Source organism: Uloborus diversus, chromosome 9, assembly GCF_026930045.1.
Source record: "Uloborus diversus isolate 005 chromosome 9, Udiv.v.3.1, whole genome shotgun sequence".
Classification (NCBI taxonomy): domain Eukaryota; kingdom Metazoa; phylum Arthropoda; class Arachnida; order Araneae; family Uloboridae; genus Uloborus; species Uloborus diversus.
This window is the reverse complement of record NC_072739.1, coordinates 87,944,321-87,972,004: the sequence shown is the minus strand read 5'-3', so window position 1 is coordinate 87,972,004 and position 27,684 is coordinate 87,944,321. Positions and strand designations below refer to the sequence as shown.

At 30.9% G+C, this 27,684-nt stretch overlaps 1 protein-coding gene across 3 annotated transcripts in view; it reads left to right on the top strand.

Moving 5' to 3' along the window:
* LOC129230108 (CTP synthase 1-A-like) overlaps positions 1-27,273 on the top strand; it is a 40,773-nt gene extending 13,500 nt beyond the window's left edge. For all 3 annotated transcript variants that reach the window (XM_054864511.1, XM_054864509.1, XM_054864510.1), the window contains exons 3-14: positions 3,972-4,141; positions 5,262-5,360; positions 5,449-5,565; positions 8,917-9,000; positions 12,208-12,288; positions 15,657-15,956; positions 17,626-17,714; positions 19,150-19,244; positions 19,343-19,452; positions 20,476-20,572; positions 23,723-23,875; positions 27,136-27,273. In XM_054864511.1, the coding sequence (XP_054720486.1) occupies positions 3,972-4,141; positions 5,262-5,360; positions 5,449-5,565; positions 8,917-9,000; positions 12,208-12,288; positions 15,657-15,956; positions 17,626-17,714; positions 19,150-19,244; positions 19,343-19,452; positions 20,476-20,572; positions 23,723-23,875; positions 27,136-27,245 (1,505 nt within the window). In that variant the 3' untranslated portion in view covers positions 27,246-27,273. The remainder of the gene's footprint in view (positions 1-3,971; positions 4,142-5,261; positions 5,361-5,448; positions 5,566-8,916; positions 9,001-12,207; positions 12,289-15,656; positions 15,957-17,625; positions 17,715-19,149; positions 19,245-19,342; positions 19,453-20,475; positions 20,573-23,722; positions 23,876-27,135) is intronic.
* Positions 27,274-27,684: the final 411 nt, after the last annotated feature.

Sequence of the window (27,684 nt, the reverse complement as noted above, 5' to 3'; positions counted from 1 at the left end):
TTTAAAGCTTTCTTAATAATACGAGCAATGTTACGTGTTAATGTGTTTTTCCATTTAAAAACTAATTTTAGATTCTAAGCCAGCAGCGAAAAAAGAAATCCTACACATTTCATGTGCTTGAGGAGGAGAAAAAATTATTATTGATTTTTTTTTTTTTTTTCATTTTAACTCTTTATATTTTTGACATGGTTCATTTCAGATTCATTTTATATTTTGATAACAATATTATTTGAACTTTTAGATTATTTTTAACATTTTTCTCCTTTCTGAGTAACAAATTACATAGGTTTTTTTTCTGATGTTTTCCCCCCAATATTTAAGCATGATCATTGAAAATATTAAATGCCCAAAAAGAATTCGTGTTTGAAGGTAAAATAAATGAATAAATAAAACTTGAAGTTGATGTAACGAACTTTTTGCGGAATCAAAATTTTATAGAAAAATAATTGAAAATTTCTGGAATATTTTTCTGTGATCAGTTAATGAAATTACAAGTTCGGCCATATTAAAGCATGTAATAAGTAATTTATTACGAATTAATACTTTTAAATCTTACTGAATTGTGATTCTATGATCCCAAAAGAAAAACAGTTTTTTAATTGAAGAAAAATTATCTCTCTCTCTCATCTCTTATTCGATGTTGTCCCATAAAGCATATTTGTATTCCAATAGTACTGAGAAGTTATTTAATTAGCATCTATGCATCCATCTTTAGTAAATTGTGGAGGTAGCATTAAACGTAACAAAAAACAGACATATGCATTTAACTATAAATTACTAGGTGAAAGTTACCGCTATTTACTGCGTTACAAGCAAAGAAACAAAAAAGGTGAATACGAGATAATTTTTTTTGAGTTTTTCGTTTCTATATCGCTTTTTTTTTAAAAATTTTTTCGACTCTTATTTTCTTCAAGCTAAAGATATTTGCTATTTCTTGCAATAAAGTGTTTTGCTAACATCGTATTAAAGAAAAAAATCATTGCCTGCGTTGTAAAATATGATATGTATTGTTGTTAAAATTAACAACACGTTGTTAAAATAAAATCACACAGATGTTTAATTTAATTCATTAGGTATACATTCCATTAATCGGCATGTAAAAAATCCCTTAGGTCGTTTGAGCTCTTGACAAAATTAAATTCCTTTTGCAGTTTCGCATCGAAAAGAGCTCAGGTGTCTCCATCTGGTGGAAACTGGGCATCAAATTTTTCTCTGACATTCACATCCGCGCCTTAATGGTGGCATATGAATGACTGGATGCCATATGGTTGGTTCTCACTTGTTCCGCAAAAGGAACAAGTGAGCTTTTTCTAACACAGCCCCATTAGAAAAAAAAATGATAAAAAACGGCGATACGCCTTTTCCAATATTTAAAATTTTTTCGAACAGCTTTTACCCTTTGAGGAATAGTGACTTCACTTGAGAACCCCATTTATTTCTTGCTTCTCTTTTTTTATTTCAGCTAACTGGAATCATTGTGTCAGTTGGCTGAAGAAAAAAATTTATAGATATAAAAAAAATGGTTGCATCAAAGGAAGCCCCGTCTCTCAAAGAGTTAATAGTTTGTTCAAGCTTTTAATTGATGAAAAGGAATGATAATTATAAAACGGATAAGATTGGAAATATCGTTCTATTTCGCATTATCAAAAGAATATTATAAATGTAAATTAATAAAAACTAATTCAAGCTTTTTAAATGAAACCTTGTTAATATTTTCGTTGAGAGAGTTGTGGGATTTTGCCTGAAATGTTGTTCAAATCGGACAGGGTTAGGTTATATAACATTCATATAGTTATACATTCGACTCCATAGATATAGATTTATTTATCCTCATATAAATAATGCCGATGATCGAGTAACCCGCGCGTATCAACAATGAATTCGCGCCACGGCATGATATGTAATTTGATAATGTTTTGGTAATGATTAACATTCAGGGAAAAGCTTTATTGTGACAAGGCTGAACTCGATCCGGTAACTTAACAGTTCTACTGGTAAGACTGTCATCTCAGAGGAATGAAGAAACGAAAACAATGAACGCTATCTACCGGAGTTTAGGGTTAATCCACTGGTGCTAGAGTTAAAATTTCAACTATCAAAATATTATCAAACAGGCAATTGCTTCGTTCAAATGTAGAAGAGTTGAAGCAATTTTCACCCGTCATACCTTGATGGGCTAATTTCTAGTTTTCAAATAAAATGGCATAAGTACAAATGTACATATTTTGTTGAAATATATTACAAAGCTTTAATATTTTATTAAATTATCGCATACATTTTCCAAGTAATTTCTAGAACAGTTTTCGTTTTCCGTTTTTCTTTTAATGTGCCCTTTTTATTGATAGAAAATATATCACTCATTTTCAGGAGGACAGAGGTTCACCCATGTTTGGAAACTTTGTGTGTGATAACTTTCAGTTTAATGTTAATTTACAAACTTTCAATAATTAATTTACCACTTAATATAATATTTTTGTTAACTAATTTTAACTAATGGCTCTAATAATTTCAATTATTTAGTTAATTATCATATTTTAATAATCAGTTTTAATTGGATTTATCTTATCTTGTGGAACTATCAGCTACTAATTCTGCTTTAGCATGCCTCCTCTTTTAAAGTTCGTGCAACATTGAACCCCCCCCCCCCCTTAACAAAGTTCTAGCTACGTGCCTGAGTATAAACAGGAAAAAATCATCAGTAAATCAAGGATATCATTAAATCAAGGAGCATGGACACTCAATCCAGCCAAATCCAGACTAGTGAAATGTATCATTAAATCGAAGTTATATTGTATATCAAATCTAAAAAGTAAAGTAAGGGGGTAAAATAATAGAACTGTGTTACACTTCTTTCAAAGAAAGAAAAGTGCGCTTGGTAGTTTGATCGGAAAGACGTTGATTGGATTCTGAACCCAAGAGATGCAGGTTCGATGCCTATCAGTTGAAGATCTTCCATTTACACTGAGTGGTGACTGGTGCATGTTAAATCTGTCATGGTCACTAGGGCAGCCAGAAATACCTATTGAGTGGGGCCGACCTTATATGTATATAAACGACAGTTTTAGGGTTAGTAATATGTATCAAAAACAAGGTTTCTGAGAGAGGTTTTGACCCTAAAACACCCCCCTTGGCTGCTTCATTGGTCATGATTACAGAGTCCTCTTAGGTTCCCATTCTAAACAAATAGTTCTAGCAGTGCTGGAGAAGTGGTTGCTCAGCTCCTGACTCGGATCAAAGAATGGAGCTATCTTCAGACCCTGGCTAATCAGTTAAGCCATATGTAGTGATAGGGGTTGCCACAAGGAAGCATAGCTGCCAACTTGTACGATTTAGACGTACATTGTAAGATTTTCGGAAGTTGTGTATGATTGTACGGGCTTATGGCAGATTTGTACGATTTTTAGGTTTTAATTTTATGATAAATTGCTAACGGTTGAAGATTTCTTTTACTTCCAGCACTTTTGAGAGCAGAAAAACTATTGTTTTGAACAAGTTTTTAATAGATAATTTTTGAAAACTTCAAAGTCGGCAACTTTTTCAAGTTCAAATAAATAAACACACATTGTAAGATTTTTTAAGCTGACGTGTTGGCAGCTATGAGGAAGGGTCTATGGTGCAGACTACGCAATTGAAATGTTGAAGGGGAGAGGGGAGTAGGATATTTTATGGACTTTGATCTTATTTTATGGGGGGAGGGAGGAGGCTCCACGGCGCACTGTAGCATTTGAGCCGGTAGGCCATCAACCTTCAGAGAATTGGATGAGCTTATGAAGTCATATGGGGGATACTAGGGTGTAGCATTGCAAAAAAAAAAAAAGGTTTTGTTGTTGAAAAACAATTGCTAAATGTGTAAAAATATGTTTTTTTTTTTTTTTTTTAAAGCATCCAATTTAATTTGTTTTAAAAACTTTATTTCTTTTTGAATTTCAAAAAAGCATGTTTTTAGTCATTTGAAAATATTTTTTTTTCAGGTGAAGTGTTTGTGCTTGATGATGGTGGTGAAGTAGATCTTGATTTGGGAAATTATGAAAGATTTATGGACATAAAGCTACATCGTGACAACAACATTACAACAGGAAAAATCTACCTGGATGTTATTAATAAGGAACGAAGAGGAGACTTTTTAGGAAAAACTGTTCAGGTATAAATTATTGACTTTTTAATGTAATGTTACGTTAATAAATTGCTGGGATTTTCATGCTCTTCAAACAAGAATAAGATAGTGTAGAGTTTTGCCTAAAATTCAGACACTTTTTAAATTTTTAACAACTTTTCTGATTTTTTATCATTTAAAATGTTGACTTATACTTTTCTTTCTCGATTTCTTAATTTGCACTCTTCACTTTCACCAATCTCTTGAATTTCAATTCAAAATGAATCTTTTATTAGAAGTTACTGTTACATTATTAGATTGATGATGAAGTGTCAGGTATATGGTTGTAGCGAAATTATTTTCACAATTAATTAAGTAACCCTTCAGAAAGCCTGTTTCTTTTCTTCTTTTTTGTTTGTTTCTTAAAAATACTGTGTTCCTGAATTTTCTGTCGTACAAGCCACCTATGATGCTGATGTTCTCCTTACGGGCAACTCCATTGGGAAACAGAATGATTTCTATTTACCTAAGGAAGATTGCAGTGACTTTCTTAAGAGATCTCACTGGACATGGCTGTTTGCAAGACCATCTCTACAGTGTCAGGGTCAGGGTGGTGGATTCCCCAGAAAGTTCATTCTGTGACATTTAAACAACCAATGACTTTTAAACATTTAGAAATTAGTATTATGCTATCACAATATGAGGACATCCTTAAAAGTATTGGAAACTTGTGAACAGTATTTTTTGGAACAAATGTTCAGCATTTGTAAAATAAATAACTTAAAATATTATCAAAAATATTTACTCCAACTTTAGAAATGGATACACTTAGTCCAAAGTATTACAAGGAAGATTTTTTTTCCGCATTTTTAAATCAATTTAAAGAAACATGTAATCAATCACTATTAATAATCAATCCAACTGTAACCCCCCTCAAAAGTGATCCCCCTCCCCCCGTCAAACAAGATCCATAATTTTTACTTTTATTTAGTTTGCTCAGCTGGTTATCCCAGTATAGTAGATATTTGAAATTTATTGGAAGAGGGAATCTTTACTAGTGATTGCACAGTTTTTAATAAAATTTTTTGGTTGCTGTTTTGTTAAAGTATTAAATTAGTATCTCGGTTTACAAATGAATTTTAAAGTTGTGCATGTAAAACGTTTTCAGGTTGTCCCTCACATAACTGATGCTATTCAAGAATGGGTGGAAAAAGTGGCCCATCAACCTGTTTCATGTGAGCTCCAACCAGAAATTTGTATAATTGAAGTAAGCATTTTTGTGTTTGGATTTAATTCATATTTCATTTATATATTTTACTTCTTGCATTTTAAAGAACATTCCTTTGTCTCCTTAGTTAGGTGGTACTATTGGTGATATCGAAGGGATGCCTTTTGTAGAAGCATTTAGACAGTTTCAATTCAAAGTAAAGAAAGAAAATTTCTGTTGTGTTCATGTCAGTTTAGTTCCTCAGGTACTGACTTCGTTTTACTTTTGAATTGTGATTTGTAAATTAAATAGTGCTAAATAATGTTCTGGAAAATGCAATAATTGTTTTTTATATTTTGAACAATGTTTCATTTAGCAAGTTTGCTTTTAAAAACTAATACATTTTAATATTTACAGAAAGTGGACTTAACATTTTACTAACTTGCACTATTAGTATTTTGAAAATCTTCAATACATAAAAACCATCAAAGCACAATAGTCAACCCCTATTTTATTACTATCTCAATCACACTTCAAAACTATACTTGTTAAATCACTAGAGTATTACAGCTTGAGGACTTTATATTTTCCAGGGATGACGTTTTACTTCATTTGAAAAAATTAAAGAGACTAATGCTCCGGGACCTGATAATATTTATCCAAAAATTTTAGTTGAATGTGCGGAGGAATTAGCAGATGTAATCGTAAATATTTTCAATGCTTCTTATAACTCGGGGACAGTGCCAGAGGACTGGAAGCTGGCTAACATTACACCGCTCTTCAAGAAAGGGTCTAAAGGGAGTGCGGGAAATTATAGACCTGTGAGTCTAACTTCGGTGGTTTGCAAAATTTTTGAAACATTGATAAAAATTAAGATAGTAAATTTTCTAGAGACTAATAATCTATTGACTAGTTTTCAGTACGGTTTCAGGAAAGGTAAATCTTGTGCAACTAATTTATTACATTTCTATGACAAAGTTACCCTGGCTTTGGACAATAAGAAGCCTGTAGATGTTTACATTGATTTTCAAAAAGCTTTCGATAAGGTACCGCATGCTGCTCTACTTAGCAAATTAGCTGATATAGGAATAGGAGGGAAAACTTTCATTTAGGTAAAAAACCGGCTGACCGGAAGGAAACAAAGGGTAGTTGTAAGGGGAAATTATTCTACTTGGAGTGAGGTTTTAAGCCGGGTGCCTTAAGGATCAATGTTAGGGCCTGTTTTGTTCATTGTCTTTATGAACGATATTCACAAAAATATTTCTGGGAACATGAATTGTTTTGCTGATGGTGTCAAAGTTATGGGGACTGCAGAAAATGAAGAACAAGCAAAACAGCTGCAAGAGGATCTAGATCATATTACAGAGTGGGCTGATAAATGGGGTATGGCTGTTAATGTTGGGAAATGTCAAGTGTTACATTTAGGGCATGGAAATAAGTGTACAAGTTATTATTTGCAAGGTTCAGTCATTAGTCAGGCAGACAAAGTTACTGATCTGGGGGTCTTAATAAGTCAGGATTTAAAGTTTAGCCAACAGTGCAGCATTGCTAGTAACAAGGCCAATAAGATGCTTGGTTTTATCAATAGATCTATTTCAAACAAATCTAAAGAAGTTCTTCTGCCCTTATATAGAAGTTTGGTAAGACCTCATTTGGAGTATGCTATTCAGTTTTGGTCTCCTTATCTTAAGAAAGACATTAATGTATTGGTAAGGGTTCAAAGGCGAGCTACAAGACTAATAAATGGACTTTCTCTACTTAGACTATGATTCCAGGCTTAGAAGGCTAAAAATGTACAGTCTTGAGCAAAGAAGAGACCGAGGGGACATGGATTCAGTTGTTTAAATTTATTAAAATGAAAGATGTTACAGGGCTGAAGTTTAGCACTGAAAACAGGACAAGGGGTCATTGTTTTAAGCTATTTAAATCTCAGGCTAACATGGATGTTAGGAAAATTTATTATTTTAGCAGGGTAATGGAACCTTGGAACAGTTTACCGGAAGAGGTGGTAATGAGCAAGGGAGTAGATAGTTTTAAGAGGGCTATTGATCTTCACTGGGGATTGTAAATTGACTAGGAACCAGTCTAGCTGGGCCCAGAGCCTGTTGCTGGTCGTCACTTTTGTATTTGTATTAGATTCAAGCAAAATCTTTCATGGAAGGACTTCAACATAATACTCTTGTTAGGGTGCCAATTCAATTAAATTATAATGCTAAAAGATTTCCCTTTTTTTTCTTTTTTGAAGATGTATGATTTTTTTAAAGCTATTGTTTTTTTTTTTTTTTTTTTGCTTCCATCAGACAGTTAAAACTTCTCTTTAATTGAGCTGTGATATGCTGAAATTTGTTTGATAAAAAGTAAGCAATGGATGAAACTTCACTAAAAATTTAAGCACGTTTTCGAAAGCATACAGACTTAGTTGGAGGCTAAAAAATAAAAGTGCAGAGCACTGTACAAATAGATTGTTTTCTATAAAGGAGGACAGATTAATAGTGTAACATCCTTTTACAGCCAAATAAATGTAGATGCTGACAAATCGATTTCATCTTCCTTATCCAGGTATCATTATTGAGTTAAAATTTAAAAATCACATGGAAAAAACCAAAAAGTATAAAAACAGATGAAATTTGATTGTGTAAAAGACTGTATGCATAAACTAAAAATATTCCTATGTATGGTGCATAGAAAAATGTAACTTATTTTTAAAAAAATGGACATTCTTCTACTTTTAGAAAGCATAAACTTCAAAAAGTCATGTTTGGACGAGAAGACCAAATATATTATTTAATTATTTCTTGAAAAGAAATTATCACCATAAAATAAAATAATCTTTTTAAAATTTAGAAAAACATTTAATCGTGTAAAATTATATCTGTGAATTTTTAATTCTATTTTGTGCACTCCCTTGCCTGTATGAATGGTGAAACTAGATTTTCTTTTTAAAGTATTAAAAATCAATAACACAACATTTCTACAAATTATTTCCCATTTTCATATAAAGTTTGTTTGTACTGTTATATCCGCAAAGAATAATTAAAATATTGAACATTTCATTGAAAATGTTTTGTTAAAATAATTTTTTGACCTCTTATGCAGAGAAACTTTCTTCATTGTTATCTAATGAGTATCAATGGAATATCTTTCTTGGTAAGACTTCAAAATTGGATAGAGTAAAGACAGTTCAGTAATAAGGGTGATATTGCAAATGACATTAAAGATGTTGATGGGTCAACTTCAAAAAGAGTAGGATTATTCATGCTGATAGTTGCATTCTCGAGTCATCCCTTTTCAAATGCTAATTGTGGAAAGAAAATTCTGAAATGTTCTTCTGTGTTGTTATTTAATGAACATTTTCTGGATTTATTTAAAAACTTATTTGTCAAAAAAAAAGTAAATTAAAAAAAAATGATCACTAATGTATCATTCCTTCAAAAACGTATAAACAGTGAAGCACCGTTTATACGTTTTTGAAGGGACCGTATAAAAAAGCGTATAAATGAAAAAACGCATAATAGGTGTATGATAATGTATATTAGACTCTGCATGGACCAATTTAAAAAACGTATAAAAGAGAAACGTATAAACGGTGCTTCACTGTATTTCCTTTTTTTCCTAGCCTAAAGCTACTGGTGAACATAAAACTAAACCAACCCAAGCCAGTGTACGTGAATTACGAGGGCTTGGTCTATCTCCCGACCTGGTGAGTTTCTTCTCTCTCTTTTTGTGTGTTAAAAATGTTGGGGGGGGGGGGAACTAAGCCAAAAATATATTGTTGGAATTTAGGTAAAAGTCCCTAAGTCTAAAATTCTTGTTTCAAGACATTGTAAATTTAGACTTTTGAATTGTTATGCAAAATAGTTACTTTAAAGATTTCAAACTCCTACAGTAAGGCTGCTGATGAAACTTTTAGTATATAGTTTGTTTGCAACATTAATTAGTTAACTGGAAGTTTGAATTGATAGTACTAAATTGCAGTAGCCTCTTAAAGTTTACAGAATTTTACCCTGATGCTTTGAAAACTCTGTCAAAGTTATACAGCTGCAAAGGTGCTAAGTATTACAATTTGTCCATAATTTTACATACCGTATTACTCTGCATTATCTGGCATGCCAGAAAAAAAGAGAGGTTGACTAGCATGCCGGGAAATTAGAGTTTTCCGGCATGCCGGATAATTTGAGGTTTATTTTTCAGCAAAACAAAAGCAAATTTCCCCATTCAATCCCAATCAGAAAACAAACCACTGTAAGGAAAAAATAAATAAATCCCAAAAGTAACCTTCTTTCAAAAAAAAAAAATGTGTATTGCATATAATATGCGCTTGTTACTTATGATTGGCCATTATTAATGGATTTAATTATGTGCCAATAAAGTAATCAATTCAGACGCAATCATCGTCACTGCGATTTGTTCATAATTTTTTTAATAAATTATTTTTAGGTTCATTTTTGAGAGGTGAGTTTAATTTTTATTTATTGAAAAGCTGTGGTAAATTCTTCAGCACTGGTTTAGGGGTAGTAACTTACTGCTCAAATGTTTGCTTACTTCGTTTTAATTTAATTTTTATAAAATTATGCGTTATTAAACAATATTTTTCTTGTTAAAATAATAAATTACACTTAGTAAATACTACTATATACTAATGCATTGGAAATCAGTTTTCAGTAAATTGAAATAAATAATAATGTTATAATCAATATACCATAAAATCCCATTACAATGAATACCAATAAAATAAAATCTATTTCAACAAAAGAAATTTTCAGCCCTGATTTAATTTTCTTCATTCTGCTTGAATCCCATTACAACAAAATTCCCATTATTACAAACAAAATTTACAGTCCCTTGAAGTCTGATGTAACAGTATTTAACTGTATTAGTTTAAGTTTTTTGGTATTAATAATTATAAAAGTAACAAAGTTTGTATCTGGCATTATTTTTTGAATTCTTTTACTAAGAAATAATTGCTATTGAATCATAAATTGGATAACTTTTGACAGGCAGAACAAAAATGTAATTTTTTTCAAATTCCCTCAGATTCTAAAAATTTTTATCCAATATGTTGAAAAAACTTGTTTATTTATTTTTTGAAAAATAGAAAGAGAAAAAGAAAAACTTTTCAAAACCTTTGTATGTGGCTGCCTTAGAGTTGCTTCCTTTTCTCTTTTTTCTTTGCTATTTGTCTCTTTTATCCCTACTTTCAACTATCAGTTTTCATTTTTCAGTTTTCCTTTCTTCTGTTTCATTTACAGCACTTATAGGTATTGCCATGAGCAATATTTTTGCATGCTTAACTGGAATTGAAAATTTTGTCATCAAAGCAGTCAATGAGTATGTCAATGTTTGTTTCATATTATTTGCATTTCAATTTAAATGTTTAAATTTTTTTAGTGTAAAACGAAATTCCAGAAAACAGTACAGAAATAAATGTTATTGTATTTATATTTTCAAAATATTTTAAAGCTTTATTGAGATTTAGAATATTAGTAATGTTTAAGTTAATTAACAATACTGCATTGTTAAAAAGTTGAGTTTAGACTCTTTGCAGGGTTTTTGGGAAAGCTGCTTTCCAATTCTCTTATTTCAGTGAATAATAGTCCAGCTCAATGCGAAAATTTTGAGAAAATTTAAAGCAAACTTGGGTAACAGTGAAAAGATGTCAAAAATTCCCAGTCTTGATGGTTCACACTTCATCCTGCAACCGAACGACTTCTTGAATTCAAGTTAGAATGAAGAAGTTTTTGTTTTCAAAAAGTTATCCCACCAAAAATAACTGAGCTGTACAATCTTGCTCGTTCGAAAAGGTTTAAAATCATTTACAGTCATACTGCAAAATTTAAATTTTATTTTACCGTATCTTCTGTAGAAGTTTTGATGAATTTCTCAGAAATTTTTCAAACGTTAAGTGGATATGTTGGAAAGAATGTTTCCAACTTCTTAGGGTTATTATGATGTATTCTTTATTACTGCTTCACTAAAATTTTCATGAAGAACACCTAACTGTGTTGTGGTGTTGGTTGTTGGTACTGTTTAGAAAAACTGATCATTAACTGAACTTCTGTTGTACAACTGAGTTATTTAACCAATATTTTAAAAAATATTTACTGTTAGCCTTGGGAAACATGTTTAGGGCCATTCAAAAGTTTACATTGTGGCTGAATAACAATAATAAAACCTCTTAGCCCCCACCAGATGCATTAAAAAAATACAGTGGAACCTCACCATTTCTCTCCTACTACTCGTTATATATCCAACTTGTTTGGGTAAAGTTGAGCTTATCATTCGTACACTTCTTCGCGATTTGGACATCGAAGCCTATAGGAGTTGGATCAAAGACCACAGTAAGGAGTTGAAAACTGAAGAACTCCAAGAATTGCACAGGGAATCGGGGGCATGCACAGGGGAGGGGGGGAGAAGGGACACCTGTTAGCCCATGCCCAAGCCTTGAGGGGGCCCAAGATTTTTAGATGAGGGGTTTAATATGTGTAGGGATGTAGGGGTAAACAATATGGAGGGGGACCCGTAAGTCGTTTGTGATGGATCCCAAAGTTTTCTGTTAAGAGTAGCAAGAAGTGGTTGGAGAACTTTCTTCAGATGAAGAGAAAAGTAGTAAGAGAAGCATCTTTAGGGCAGAAATTAAAGAACTGTGTTTTGGAGAATGCAAAGAGCAGTGGGAAAATGACATCCTAATTCTGCTGTAGTCAATAGAAACATCGGCTTGTTCAACGACAATGTTATCAACTATTTTAGTAAAATTCTGAAAAATCGTTGAAGGCAGACAACATTGGATAGGTTTTTTATGAACTTTTATATTTTGTTATTCATTAGTACTGTTATTTACTTAAACTAGTTTCTGACATATTTAAAGAAATTCACTGTAATATATACATAAATCTTTTTTCCACTACAGATTGTTTGCCGAAGTGAAGATGCAGTCAATGAAAATGTTAAACAGAAAATTTCTAATTTTTGTCACGTGCCACCTGAACAGGTAATTAAATTTATTCATTGCATATATTTTCATAGTTCTATTATTATTATTTTTGGCATTCTTTTATCATACATATTTTCATTACATCATACAGTCATAAAATCTTTAAATCTCCCATAACCACTGAATGACTTTTAATTTATAAGTGTTGCTGTATGGAAAGAACTATTGATGTTCATTTGTATACTGCTGTGCTGAGCACGAAAGTCGTATCTACATTTTTAAAAAGAATTGACAGGGTGACGACAGATCAGGGAGATCAGGGAAAAGTCAGGGAACTTTATCACTCAGGGAAAAATCAGAGAATTTTTAAAAAGCAACAAAAATTCAGGGAAAATTGATGAAATGAAGAAAAAAAATTATTCTTTGCAAAATGAAGTATTTTTATTCCCTACGAGTGTTTCACCAATTATTTGTTTTAAAAAAGTAAAATTAATGCTTTATGATTTTACACTGCCCCATATTTGTGCATCTTTTTTCATCAAGGTCAAAATATTCAATCATAGGATGAGCTTCCTAAGATTGCTTCTGTGTTTGTAAAGTTGTTTATTTTAACTTACTTGAATTTTCCTTCCAAGCATTCCAAGCTACCTAAAATAAACAACCCTACAGGCAAAGAGCAAGCCATCATTATTGACTTTGCTGCCTTGCCTTTACTCATTGTCTTGAAGTATTTAGCTTACTGTTATCACAATTTCAAGATAAAATCTTTATTTTTTTTTAATAAGGCTGATAAAATCTTAAAAGTTATCACTTGGCATTTTTAATTTAAAAGCTAAAATTAAGTTTTGACTGAAAATGATTTTTTTTTGGCTATGGTATTATTCCCTATCACTTCAGATTATACAAAGGTTTTTTTTTATTTAAAATTTTTTCAGACTTTAAAACTCTTTTATTTTAAAACCATATATATTTTAAAATTAATTATTGTTTTTGCATTTCAATGTTGTTCGTTACTAAAGTAATCTAAGATTTTTTTTTCGACAACTAATGAAATGATTTGAAATTGAGTTGTGTACATTAAATATTTTTATTTTTTAACAGTTAAAATGCCCTATTCGTTTATTAAAACTTAAGTTTTTGATGAGAGAATAGCTCAACGTGATTTCCTTGTTGAAAGATTTCAATTTGTTTTACATAAATATGTCTATTAATGATTTACGTAAGTAAAACTACATTACTTCTATACTTTAACTATCACTTATCATTCTTGCAGCAACAATTATACTGCTTGAAAATTCAGTTCAAGATTATTTCCAATGAAATTTTTTTAGTTGCATCATGATTAGATATGTCTTTAAGAGTGGTTTTGATAATTTCTTAAAATTCTTATGTTAACTGGTTCCTGGAAGTAAAGTATTTGTTTTAGATTTCCTATAAGACTTCTGTGCCGAAAATTTAATGTACTGTTTTTACCAAAAAAAGGAGCATCTTTTCAATTTATATTTTTAATTTACAGCTTAAACCATTTTAAACACTGCATTTTATTTAATATGCAATGCTTTTCAGGTAGGGCAAAGAAAGAAACCCATTATCATTGGTAACGTTAATCAGGGAAATTTGGTGAACTTAATCAGGGAAAAGTCAGAGAACTTTTTTTTCCAGTTCCTGTCGCCACCCTGATTGAGTTGTTGTCACCAGGTATTTTTTTGTAACATATTACAGAAAGCATTACCTAAATACAATGTTCTATGGTCATTTAAGAATAGGAAACATTTTTAAAAAATTTTTGAAAAAGTGGCATATCGCTCAACTGTATGGACGTGCTTAACTTCAAAAAATAATTTTGCATTTTGATCTAGATTGCAGATACCACTTTTGTGCTTACAACAGTATAGGTTGTCTACTTACTTGGGTAGACTAAGAAATTTTGTAGATGAAACTCAAGGTAAATTTAGAATCCTTAAGAAAAACGATTGTTATTGTGCTATTTTAGTTTAATCTTTGAACATTCTAACTGATATTTTAGATGACTTTAATATTTCTGAAAAAATAAATAATTTTATTTGTTCCATATTTGTTCCATTTGTTCCAGCATGTTGAAGGTGATTTTTTTTTTTTGCTTTTTGGAATGTTGTGGGTCTAAACCATTGGTTGGCAACCTATAATGTGTGGGTCACCTAGGAAACCAGCTGGAAAATATTAATGACCCAGAAAACAGTTCTTAATTATGATGATCGATTTTAAATTTGTTTTATTTTGAATTTTTTACACTATTTTTTGAGTAAAATTTGATTAAAAAAATCTTTAAAGCTGTATAATGTTCTATGAAATGTAAAATTAGCTAAATAACAGTTTATACGTGAAATACATTGCCAGCTCAGTCATTTCCAGCCGAGGACTGCAGTTTCGTGCTTATTAGCACTCATCAGCCCGGCATAGGAAAGTGACTGAGCTGGAGATAGAAAACCTCTTAATTAAGCTAAGAGTGCGAAACAAACTGGTAGCTAATATAGAATTAGCAGACCAGACGAGTGACCGAAGCAATAGTTCGGTTCAACTCGAAAATTGAATGCGAGGCAAGGTATATTCAGTAAATTACCGCCCATTAGCCAGGGCTAAAGCATTGAATATACCTTGCCTCGCGTTCAATTTTCGAGTTGAACCGAACCATTGCTTCGGTCACTCGTCTGATCTGCTAATTCTATATTAGCTACCAGTTTGTTTCGCACTCTTGGCTTCCTTTAAGAGGTTTTCCATCTCCAGTTCAGTCACTTTCCTATGCCGGGCTGTTGAGTGCTAATAAGCACGAAACTGCAGTCCTCGGCTGGAAATGACTGAGCTGGCAATGTATTTCACGTATTTCTGCTTTAGCCCTGGCTAATGGGCGGTAATTTACTGAATATAAATAACAGTTTGTCTAATGTTTTAAAAATACAGTTTGTCCAATTCGAAGTTTGAAAAAGTCAAATAGAGTAATATTAGCCAAACTCAGCAGTTTCAATAATAGCCCTCTCCTGACTCCCTAAATGACGGCCCAGTTGTCATGTTGCACATTAGTTGACCTCTTGTATGATATAAATTGTAAAAGAAGCAGATTGTCCCAGATCAGATAAGATTTCACCCTAAACAACCAGCCCAGGTGCTTCTTTTCAGCTTCAAGGCTTTCCTTGTAATCAAATACAATTACGCAATTATCTTTGTCACACTCTTCTCCCAATAACTCCCGGTCAATAACTTTTGATGACAGAAAATCGGCTCTTGTAAAGGTTTTGAAGGAAATTTCTAACAAAAAATACATGTTGATTAAAACCTCGAGCCTCAGTTACGATGAATCTTGCATTACATTTAAGTTCTGAAAACATATTATGCAAGGCAAGAAACAAAAAGTTTCTTGAAATTTAATGTTGCATTGTTTTATTCCATAGGTTATCTGTCTTCATGACGTCAGATCTGTGTATCATGTGCCAATATTCTTAGAACAGCAAGGACTAGTTGGTTTTTTTCTTGACCGTCTTCAACTCCCAATACGACAACCTAGTTCATCAGAAGAGAGCATTAAACTTTCTGCAGAATGGAGAAATTTAGCTGAAAAATTTGACCATCTTGTAAGAGAGGTCAAGATAGCTCTTGTTGGAAAATACACATCCTTGGAAGATGCATATGCATCCGTTTCCAAAGCTTTACAGCATGCAACTTTACATTGCAATTTAAAACTGGATTTGCAGGTAATATTTTGCTTATTTCTTTTTTACACTTAAATATCAGAAATTTATGAAGATAATAAAAAACATACAAACATGTACATATAAGCAAGATTTTGTACATTTAATTTTGAAAAACTCTTAAGTATTTTTTTTTATTGTGTTTTAATAATGGCCCAGCTGCTTTTAACAATAACTGGAGTAAAGTCTCAATAATCCAAGCTCACTGGAAAAAATTAACTTTTTTTGCCATTGTCAAGTTAGCTTTACCCTACTTTCTTCTTTTTTTTTATTGCAAAATTTGTTGCAGAAAGCAAGTTTTCAAGTATTCTGTGCGATTGCCATCAGGTTATCTAAAAGAAATTCTCATTTGTTTATTCTCTGCGTAAGAGCCAGTCACAGAACCAATTTTTGCCATTCCACCGTCACGTGTGGGACAAAAATACGCTTAAATTTCATTAATATTTTGTCATATCTCTTAATATTTTAATGAAACAGGGATAAGCAATTTTTTTAATCTTTACCTTTCATACAAAGATACTCCTGACACAATTATTTTTTTATTAAGCAATTTTGTTATTTAAAATAAAATTTATTTACATGCATCATGAGCAGGACATCCAAAGTCAACCTCTGGTAACTTGCTTATGAATAAGCTAATATTTTTGCTCTATTAATACAGCAATGACAAAACAAGTTATAGATTTTGAAAGCTATGGTTCCCACGTAAAGGAAACATCTCATTAGTTCAGAAATAATTATTTAAACCATTGAAAAAAAAGTATGTATATGGCCATTCTATTGAAAATAGTCATTTTGTCCCGCACATGACGGTTCCTATATTTCATAAAAAAGAAATAATTTTTGAAGAACGTTTTTGCTTAAGAAGTCACTAATGCGTTTGTGATTTTTTTAAGCAGCAAAATTTTGTTCATCATTCTTTTAAATTATTATTTTTTATGAAATATATGAAGCGTCATGTGCAGGACAAAATTACTGTTTTCCGTGGAATGGCCCATTAAGATGCTGAGTTAATGCAGCATTTGATTTTCCTGCTTATTTTCATTTCATGTAGAGACTTAGTGGAAGGAAGAAATTGGTGCACAGCATAGGAGTATGGTGCATTTAAAGTTAACTATCAGTTTTCAAATTAACATTACAAAAAAATCTTGAGAAAGTGAGTGGTGCTGTGCAGGATGCCCATATGTAATTTTAGAGAAGAGTCTGTTGTTACAAAACTTCAATTTAGCAAAAGAAAAAAACTTTTTTTACGGAACGGAAAACGGAAATTTTTTTTTCTGTGTTCCAGTTTAGACAGACTTGATCGTTTTAAGGGGATTCATCCCCCCCTTAGAATACATGTTTGAAATCTGTTAGCTAAGATACGTTATTATTTTTATGGTAGCAAATTCAGTGTAGATTAAAATCAATAAATTTTAAAGTAAATAAATTGTTAATAACAGTCATTCATTGCTGGCTTATGCATTGAAATGGTGTTTTATTTATTTCCAAAATTTATTTAAAAATTGATAGCACTAATGTGTAGAGGGGGCAAGAACCCTCTCTGCAGCCCTTCATAGTTGCCCATGGTGCTTGCTGTGTAAAATTATATGCTTAATTTTCCTGTGTCTTTATGTATGTTTTACTCATTTAAATGTGGAAAACACATTATATTAGTGTTTTATCCTTTCAGTTTATTGCTGCAGCAGATTTAGAGCGAGAAATGCAGACAAACAATCCCATTCGTTATCATGAAGCTTGGCAAAAGCTATGCAAAGCAGAGTAAGTCAAAATCATTTTTATAGAACCTGAAATTCAGGGAATGCTTTCATTTTTTAAAATCTTGAATGTTTTAAAAAATTGCTCTAGCTAAACAAACATAATTTTTCTTCTGATTCTTTTCAACATTTTTCAAGCATGCCAAAAGTATTTTAAAAATTTTGCTTAATGCTGGGGAAGAAACTATAGTCAATTCTCGATAACTTGAAGTCTCAAGGGAGCAGCTAAAACCTTTCAGTTATCAGTAGTTCGAGTTATTAGAAGTTGCTTTCTGAGTCTTTTTAAAAATATTTTTTATTTAATTCCAAAGAAATAGTGCATCATAGATAGACAACAACACATATATTTTGGATAAAGTTAATTATTAGTACTGTAAAAATTAATTGTTAGTATACATAAAAAACATTTTCAAAGAAAATAATTTTTATTAGCAGTTAATTTTAAAAGCAGTTTTAATTACTGTTTATGTTCTAGGCCCAATTTGTTGACTTTGCATTGCTTTTAAATGTCTTTTATCCTCTTAGCACAATTTTTTGAAAAAAAAAGGCTACTTTTTTCAATTTTTGTTACATTTTCAAGTTTTACAAAGATTAGTCAGCAATTAAATTTTATGTCATCAGTGCATTTTTATGCATACATTGGAAACGAAACCTTTCTAAACACTTTGACTTAAAAGGAGTACATTCAAGATACACAGACAACTATGTATTGAAAACACTAAATTATTTTAGGACCTAATTAAAACTTCAAGATAAAGAAATATTCGAGTTATCAAGAATCGGCTGCATTTGTTTGAAGCAGAATAAAGTAATTCACCCGTGGTAAATGAATCGCAATTTTAAATTAAATTTACAAGTATAGAAATTCAAAATCTTGTTGCACTTCTGTAAGGAAGATGAGTGTTAATAGTGAAATTTCCATTCATTGCTAGAGCAACAAAATATATAAGTTATGGTCTTCTTAATGAAAATAGCTTTTAATGATGAAATGAAACATTCTAACAAGTAAGCAATGGTCGAAACCAGGTTGTGTTACTTAATGAAGTGCACTGAATATTCAAAACTTACCTTTTGTCTCATTTAATGTAATAAAATGTCATGTTAAACTTGTTTGCTGGACAAAAGGTTACACTAGCAGGTTTATTGTATTGTTTTTATTGTGCTATTTTAATATAAACATTTTTAAAAATTGTTGAAATTTATATTGTACAAATTCAATATCAACATTAGTTTGCCTTAGTCAAAATTATTAGTTATTGAAAATATTTATGTATTCCAAACGAAATAAAATATAAAAGATGATTTAATTACTGATGCTATCTGGCTTTTTATTAGAAATTGTAAATGATCAGTGAGGCCATTTAAAAAACTTTGACTAAGATTATCTCTCCCTGAATAATAACATTTTAAACATATTTTAATCAGATTTATATTTTTAGTGGTGTTCTTGTACCTGGAGGCTTTGGTTCTAATGGCATTGAAGGTAAAATTGCAGCTATAGAATGGGCAAGGAAAAACAAAAAGCCCTTTTTAGGTAAATAAATTCTTATTTTGATAGTAAGCATTCCACTAAATTTTTTCCCTGTAAACATTAGAAATAATTTCTGTTCCTTTCTATTTACTTTTTTGTAGGAATATGTCTTGGATTTCAATTAGCTGTTGTAGAATTTGCCCGAAATGTATTAGGATGGGAAGATGCTCATACTATTGAAATAACACAAGATAAAGCTAAGAAGAATGTGGTATAAAAGAAAATCTTTTAATGATGTAACTCTTCTATAGTTCAATTCAATCAATAGTTAAATACAATACAATACTCTTCCAAAATATGTAACCTGAAATTCAGCAATATTTTAAAGCAATTCACTGTTATAATTGCACGAATACAATAAGAACTGCAGACATGTTTTTTAGGATTGCAAGTAAGCTCTTTTTCAGTGTAAAAATAAGTTTTTGAATGAAACATCTCGTAAAAGCAACAGTGCACTAAGAGAAATGATTGAATTAACAAAGCCACAAATGAGAAAATGGAAACTTGAATTCAAAACACTAATAGAAATGCAAACCATGTTAAGAACAGAATCTTTCTTGCAGGTGCACTGTAGAACGAAAATAAAAGCAAGTCTAGTTCTTAGTGAACAAGAAAGAATGGAAATAATCTCATTGATTGAAAGAGAAATTTTAAAAAAAGAAAAAAAAAATACTGCAATTATAGAGGAAGGAAGAAACAGTGAATGAAGAAATGTTTTAAAAAAATCCTAGGAAAATGAACTAAAAAAGAAAAATAAAAACTTTTAAATTACATGTAGTGTAAAAATTCAGGAAATTTAACAATGACAAAACAGAGAAAAGATGCCACTTACATAACTAAAAACCTTAGGAGTTCAAAATAAAATTTGATGAAAAAAAAATAGAGTATAAAATATCCTTATAAATATTGATAATCAAAAAAAAAGAGAACAAAAGAAAAGTTATGAACCATACTTAAAACAAATTACACAAACAGATAAAATGTATTTCAGCCATTTTTTTTATTTTTTTTGAATTCCCTCAAATTGTTGCAGTATGTTTTATTTGCTTTTTAAACCTGCTTTACAACAATTTTCATAGATTTATTGATTCTTTTGCAAAGCATTCAAGAGTTTCTGTGATTACTTCTTGGTAATCTAAGAAAATGTAATTTGCATTGTGCAACTACAATTGTACAATGTTGTAATTACCATTGTATTACTTCTGCTTGTTATTTATTTCATTGCAACTTTTAGGTTATTGAAATGGAAGAGCATCATACAGGAATAATGGGAGGAACCATGAGGCTAGGGAAAAAAGCGACTATGTTCAAAACACAAGATTCAATATTGTGTAAGTATGCTATTATAACCTAAAGCAGTTTAAAGTGTTATCATAAATAGTAATTGTTTAAAATTAGAATTTAAAATTCTTAAAAGCCTGTTCAACCTATACGACTTTGCTGTCAACCATTATTTCTTTTTTAAACTTCATATATAGGGTGTCTACAAGTTATGAAAATCACAAAATGTGTCCTAAAAGCTATGATTAGGTCTTAAAATTTTTCCACTTGTGTTTAAAAATAAAAATCTTTTGCAAATCTTTTCAGTTCAATCTGACTTTTTTTCTTCTTACTCCTATGTTCAACAAAGTAACTTAAGAACATTTTTGCTAGTTTTATGTAGGGTCTGTCTTTTAAAAATTGAAACAGGCCTCTGACATAGTTTTATTTCATTTCATTATTAAGACATGCAAGTTTGTTTTCGGAAGCAGTAATATCTGTATTCTCCTGGAAATTAGTAAACGATCTTTTACTTTAAAATATCAACATATAAATTCAACCCAAAAATTCATACTTTTCATAAAAATATATTTTATTACTTAAAATGTATATTATTCCTACATTTAAAATTCTTCATAATTATGTAAATCTTTGAAAATGTTTTCCAGTTCACTATTCCTTTCCTCTATGCAAAATTTCAAACCACTATAAAATTGCTAAATGTTATCTCACCAAGTATACAGCTAGAGAGCGAGACAGAGCAGCACACCAATACCAGGGACAACAAATTACTATTTGTCAAGAAAAAGTTTTTCTCAAATTTCAGTACAGTTGGGACAAATTTTTAAAAAAAATTGTCCTAACCTCATTCTAGTTGTCTCATCAAAAAATAAATTCACATTTAAAACAACAGTAGATTTCAAAGAAGTTAAACTGAAAGCTCTTTAATTGAAAAAAAATTTTCAGCTAAACCCGAAAGTATCATTACTTTACCTCAGCAAATACCAGTGTCACAAAACTGCAGAAAAGCTCAAAATTTCGGTATACTGCTATTGCAATCACTAATTGTCACTTTGGCATGTATGTCAATGGTATAGTTGCAGTTATGTACAGATAACTCCTGATTATCCGTGGAATAGGATGCCACGGTAACCGTGGATGAGCGAAAACTGCGGATAATCCAAATAATAGGTAAACAACGATACTAGTGTATACAATAGCTAAAAAATATGAATAGTACTCACATATGCATTTAAATAATAGCTAAAAATAATAACACTGAATGTAAAAGCTATATGCAGTGGCTCCTAAAAGTGTTCGTACACCTTGAAATTTTGTAGTAAAACCAAAATTGCGCACGAAGTCCAATTTTTTTTCGCACCATTCCTATGCCATTATGAATAAAACCCAGTAGTTTTTTTTCAAAAATTGCCAGATTTTATTTTTGAAATTTGTCAAAAAACGAAGAGACAGAGAAAAAATACACCACAAAAGTCATCATACAGTGAAATATTTTCGAATAAATTCATGATTAAAATTATCATATGTCGTTTTTTTATTATTTTTGCATTGTATTGACTCTTAAAAGTCATTTGGCTTTAATTTTTTGTTTATTTATTCTCTAATATTCTGCTTATTATTTTTAAATGGCTGGTATGTGTAGAAAACAACAAACACAATTCGAAATTTTTATTTTCCTCACAATAGCCACAAATTGGTTTGAAATCTCTCTAAATTAGTTAATTTATACCATTCTATAAGTGAAGTGCTTGATAAAATGCTTTTAAGACCAGAATCGGATCGAAAACAAGGTAAGAAAAGGTCAACTGACAAAGTTAACAAAGCGTGATCGGAGGTTTACAGTTAAAGAAATTATGAAAAAGACGCATATGAGTGCTGAAAAAGTTTCTGCATGGTTGAATGAAACATTTTATATTTAATTTTCACCTAAAATTGTTCGCCAAGTTCTCTGATTAGTTGTATTAAAGGGGACCTCTTCCCGCAGAAATTTTCTTATTCATGCGAAAAACACTAAGCTCACGCTTTCCGTCGTAAAATAAATGTTAAATAAGCTCAAAACGTTTTGGAACAATGTCTTACTTATAGAGAAAATAAATTCAATATTTTGGGTTAAATTGTTGTATAATTGTCAATAGAAGAAAAAAATGAGGAATTTAATCTTAGGAACTTAGCTGGATCAGTTAATCAGGACGGTGAGGTGTTCTTGGGTGAGGGTGCATAACTGTAGCAGGACTTGGAAATTTTGAATTTTTTGATGAAATAATGAATCATGCTGTTCATTTAAATGTTTTAAAAAACAATTTTAAACTATTAGCCCAAAATTTGGTGATCGGAAACAACTTTGTTTTTTATCAAAATAACGATAAGAAGTACACGTTTGGAGCCTCAAAAATTGTCCTTAAACTTAGAAATATCTCCTCAGTCACCAGATTTAAACTTAATGGAACATATTTGGAAACATCTGGTGGCTAGATTACAAAAATACACCATTGAAACGAAAAGCGAACTAGAAACAGTAAGACTCGAAATGTGGCTGAATACTTACTCAGAAACAGCAGAAAAAAAGAGAGAAAAAACAATGAAATCTATTCCCACACGTTTAAAAGCTGTTGTTGATACTCCATGACACTCTACTAAATAATAATTTTGTAAAAAAGTTAGATTATTTACTAATTTTTTGATTTTTTTTTTCAAAGTGTACAAAGACTTTTGTGAGAAAATTTCCGGCACTTTTTGGTTTTTGATTTTTAAAAAATTAAGTTTTAATGTTTTTTTAAAAATTTTATGTAGTTTTGTTAAAAATAGATTATATATCTTATAATTAAATACCTCTTCTGAAATATTAATTCTAACCAATGCATAAGGACCTTTTTCATTGAAAGTCGTAGGTGTACGAACACTTTTGGGAGCCACTGTATATAAAAGCTAAAAACCAACAATAACAATCATAAGTTTAAAAAACATTTAAGGACTATAATATTAGCACATATGGTTTAAATAAAAGTGAAAAGACCTGCATATAATTCGACTGCCAATAATCAGGAGTTAGCTGTAACGTAACATATAATAGGTGCATCTTTGATGGTGAAATAGTAACTACTCAGCCCTTATCGTAAAAGAGGTGCTGATATTTAATGACCGTAGGAAATATGCTATTTGCAGTTTTTATTAATGCCTTAAATTTTGTGATTTTCTTTTAGGGAAGTTATATGATAAAAAACAGTTCATAGAAGAAAGGCATCGACATAGGTATGAAGTAAATAAAGCTTTTGTGCCAGAAATGGAAAGAGCAGGGATGAAATTTGTTGCAGAAGATGAAAGTGGTGAAAGATTAGAAATTTTAGAAGTTGAAGGTATATTTCTATTTTATATCAAATGCTTTTTCTGTGAAATAATCCTGCTATTTGTTTATAAAAATTTATACATACTAAAGACTGTCTGTGTATGGTTGTTTGTAAGTTCTTGAGGAAGTTGCATTTAATTCTTTTGGTGTGCCATAACTAGTCATTTTTTTCATTTTGATTAGCTGTTACAAATGGTTAGGAGTGGAGGCGTGACAAGGGCAAAGGCGGATCCAGCTCCTGCTTTTAGAGGGGGTCATTTGTGGAGAGGGGAGGGGGAGGTCATAAGTAAAATTCAGATAAACTACGGGAATACTTCTGAGACTGTTGTTTTCTGAATGTAAGTCCCCAAAACACAGCTTTAGGTTAATTTTTTATTCATTTAAACTGGAGGGGAGTCAGGATTGGACAAGAGCACTTGTCAAATATACTCAAGAATCATTCTCAAAACCATGCAAATTCTCACTGCAGAAATTGAGTACTTTTTTTAGTATTGTATTAGCAATATTTTGAGTGCTCGCAATTTAAAATCTATTTTATGCCCCAATTTATTATTTTTTTTAAAAATTGAAACACAAAACTATTTTGTTTTAATAATGTAATGTATTTAAATTTATCCGGAAGAGTCCAGCCCACTGTGACAAGCCACCAGTGGTGGTTGTTTTTCAAGGTTTTGGTAGTTTAAGAAGAAGCCTCAAGTAACCTCTCTAAGCTTCTGCTTATCTTTTGCCATAAAAGCAAACTTCAGGTGCTTTACTTACTGATTCCATGTAAATCTAGACTCGCAATTTTAAAAATCTTTAATGGTTTATTTACCATGTTTGATTCACCTGCCCTTGGCTCTCTTGACTTAACAGGTTCTGTGAAATCCCAAAGCAGGGAGCACTATTTCTTATCTATCATACCAGAATATAATTTTTCATTCTGTTCTGTTAATTTTCAATTTATTTTGAACGAAATGAAAATCTTGTTATCTCCTATATTGATTCAAAATTTGCCTAATTTTCTGATTTCTTATACCGAATGCAAAGTGATGCATCAAAACAGTATAGTCATAACTTTTTTAAATACATTCCTTTTAACTAGGGACAAAAGGTAAGTGAGATGTTTTGGGGAAAATGAAAAGACTTCAAAAATGCATCTACAATGAAGAACTTTCAATAAACTTACCTAATGGTTGTCTAGTTTAAGCTGAAAACAGCTGCAAATGTCTACTAATAATAATTTGAAAAGCAAACTGAGGGTAGTATTCATAATTATTGTTAAAGACGAACAATGGATAATAGTGTTTTGAGAATATTAGTGTTCATTGAACCAAACAATTAAAGTTTTGGGAAAAAGTCATTTAATTCACAGGACAGTTCTGGAGATTGAAATAAATTTATATTAAGGTAATGATTAAAAAAAAAAAATTATTACATTCTCAAATCTTGATTGTTTGGCTATTCAATTGAGAGGGTTTATATATATATATATATATATATATATATATATATATATATATATATATATATATATATATATATATAGGTACTAGAGGACCCGACAGACGTTGTTCTGTTCAAACTTTGCAAATTGAAAAGTTAAAAAATTTCAATAAACTATCAAGTGTTTGAACCGTTTTGTTGAAGAAAGTAAGTAAAAAGAAAATGTTTTAAGCTGCTTGGTGTCAGAATGCGTATATTTATTGCAACTTGAATTATCTAATGCCCACTGAGCAGTTGTTTAATAAACTATTTTTTCTCCCGTACTTGATGGTTTGTTCTTTCAACCATACTCAAAGAATAAAAAGCGTCCTCAGATATTAAGTGTAAAAAACTAACTACTAATCTAGAACAAACGGAAAATCCGGCTGCAACATCCCCCATATGAAAAAGAAAAAAATAATCGAAAGGATATCGTTTAAAAAAATGATAAAGGTAAAAACGGTTCTTTGAATAAGGGAAAATCACTCATCCCTCCCCCCTCCCTATGTAAAATAAACACATTCTTCAACTAAAAAGACTAAAAACGCTTTAAATACGTAAAACAATTCTTTGAAATTTGAAATATTTTGCCGAAATAAACAAAAAATACAATAAATTACATTAACAGTAGCTTTAAAATGTAAACAAATGATGACGCAACTCTATTAGTTATAGCCAATGTCGCCAAGCAACCACGTTACTGTAATTCAACCGATCAGTGAGCGAAGCCAACTCCGACCAATTAGCAGTCCGATATTTTGAACGAAAACTTTTAAAACTTCATAAATAATTTGCCTACTTTGTTCTTTCCACCAAAGATCAAAATCTTCCACTGCACTGATCTTTTGTGTACAAAACTACCTTGTTGTAATTTATCTGGACGAAAATAAAATTTGTTTCATCTTTAAATTCTATCATCTTTTTCTTTAATAATGTACTGATTAGTTAGATAATCCTTAAAGTATTCTTGACATTGTTGCCAGAACTCAGATGGATTTCAGCCGAGAAACAAATGTTGTTAGGTACGGTACTTTTTGATCATTTGGTTTGGAAAACCTAAAGCACCGATCCAGTCACATGGTTCAACTACGACGACAAAACACACGTTTTGCGTGAACCCCTTCCAGTACTTACTTTAAAATGTATTACGGGACCTAAATCGTTGTTTCAAGAAATGAAGGCTTCACTCTCTCTCTACGTCTTATCTATTCTCAATTGACATATCACAGTAGGAAATTTCATTAAAAAAAGCAGAGCTGGCTTTCTTATTCTCCTTTGGCAACGGGTTAAATATTTATTTCAGTTCTGGCTCAACAATAGGTTAAAATAAATATTAATCATTTGGGAGATATAACCATCCAATGTTTAAATTAATTAACGAACAAAAACGTTTCCGATTTGATCCATCGCTCTTCGAAACCATGCTTGCCACAACTAAATTACACACAAAAAGTTTGATCAAAATCGGTCCAGCCGTTTAAAAGCCTTATGGTGACAAACGTCCGCACAGAAGATTTTTATATATTAAAATATTGCTTTTAGCAACTTTTTTGTTTTATAGCTGTCTTGTACAAATGAAAAGTTTGACTTCATGTTGATATGTTTTCTTGGTACTATTTCTTTCAATCTTTTCTATATTTCTCTCTCTTTGTATCAATGTGAATATTTTTATTTATGTGAGTTTGAACTTTTCATCTTCAATGTCTGAATGTTTCAATTTTTAGTATGTTTGAAAATAAAATTAGTTTGTAGTTTCTTAAAATTAATGAATTTTACCTACTGTTTATATATATTTTTTTCTTTCAGATCATCCTTATTTTGTTGGAGTACAATTTCATCCAGAATATATATCTCGACCACTAAAACCTTCTCCACCTTACTTAGGACTAATTCTAGCATCTAGTGGTAGATTATAAAATTGAATAAAATAGATTCTAATCTATAGTTGTGTGTTTTTATTTTATATTTTTTGTGTGATAAATCGCACAGGTAGAATGAAGAGGGCACATCTCAAAAATTGCATTTTTTTGGAAAGGCCTTGACATGCCGAACATGTGAAGCTGATCCTTTTTAACCCCGGACACACAAAGGAAAAGGGTTATAAGTTTGACGTGTCTGTGTATCTGTCTGTGGCACTCTAGCGCCTAAATGGATGAACCGATTTTGAGAAAAAATATGTTCGAAAGGAGAGTTGATAGTGTTCTTAGCCAGGTTGTATCTTTGGATGACATTAATTAATGAGGATATTAATTAAAAACCTCTAAAAGGCTTTTTGCCATTTTTGCAGTAAAAGCATAGTTAAAAATTAAAACATTAATACCGAATTAAGAGAATTTTTTTCTGCGTCTGATAGAA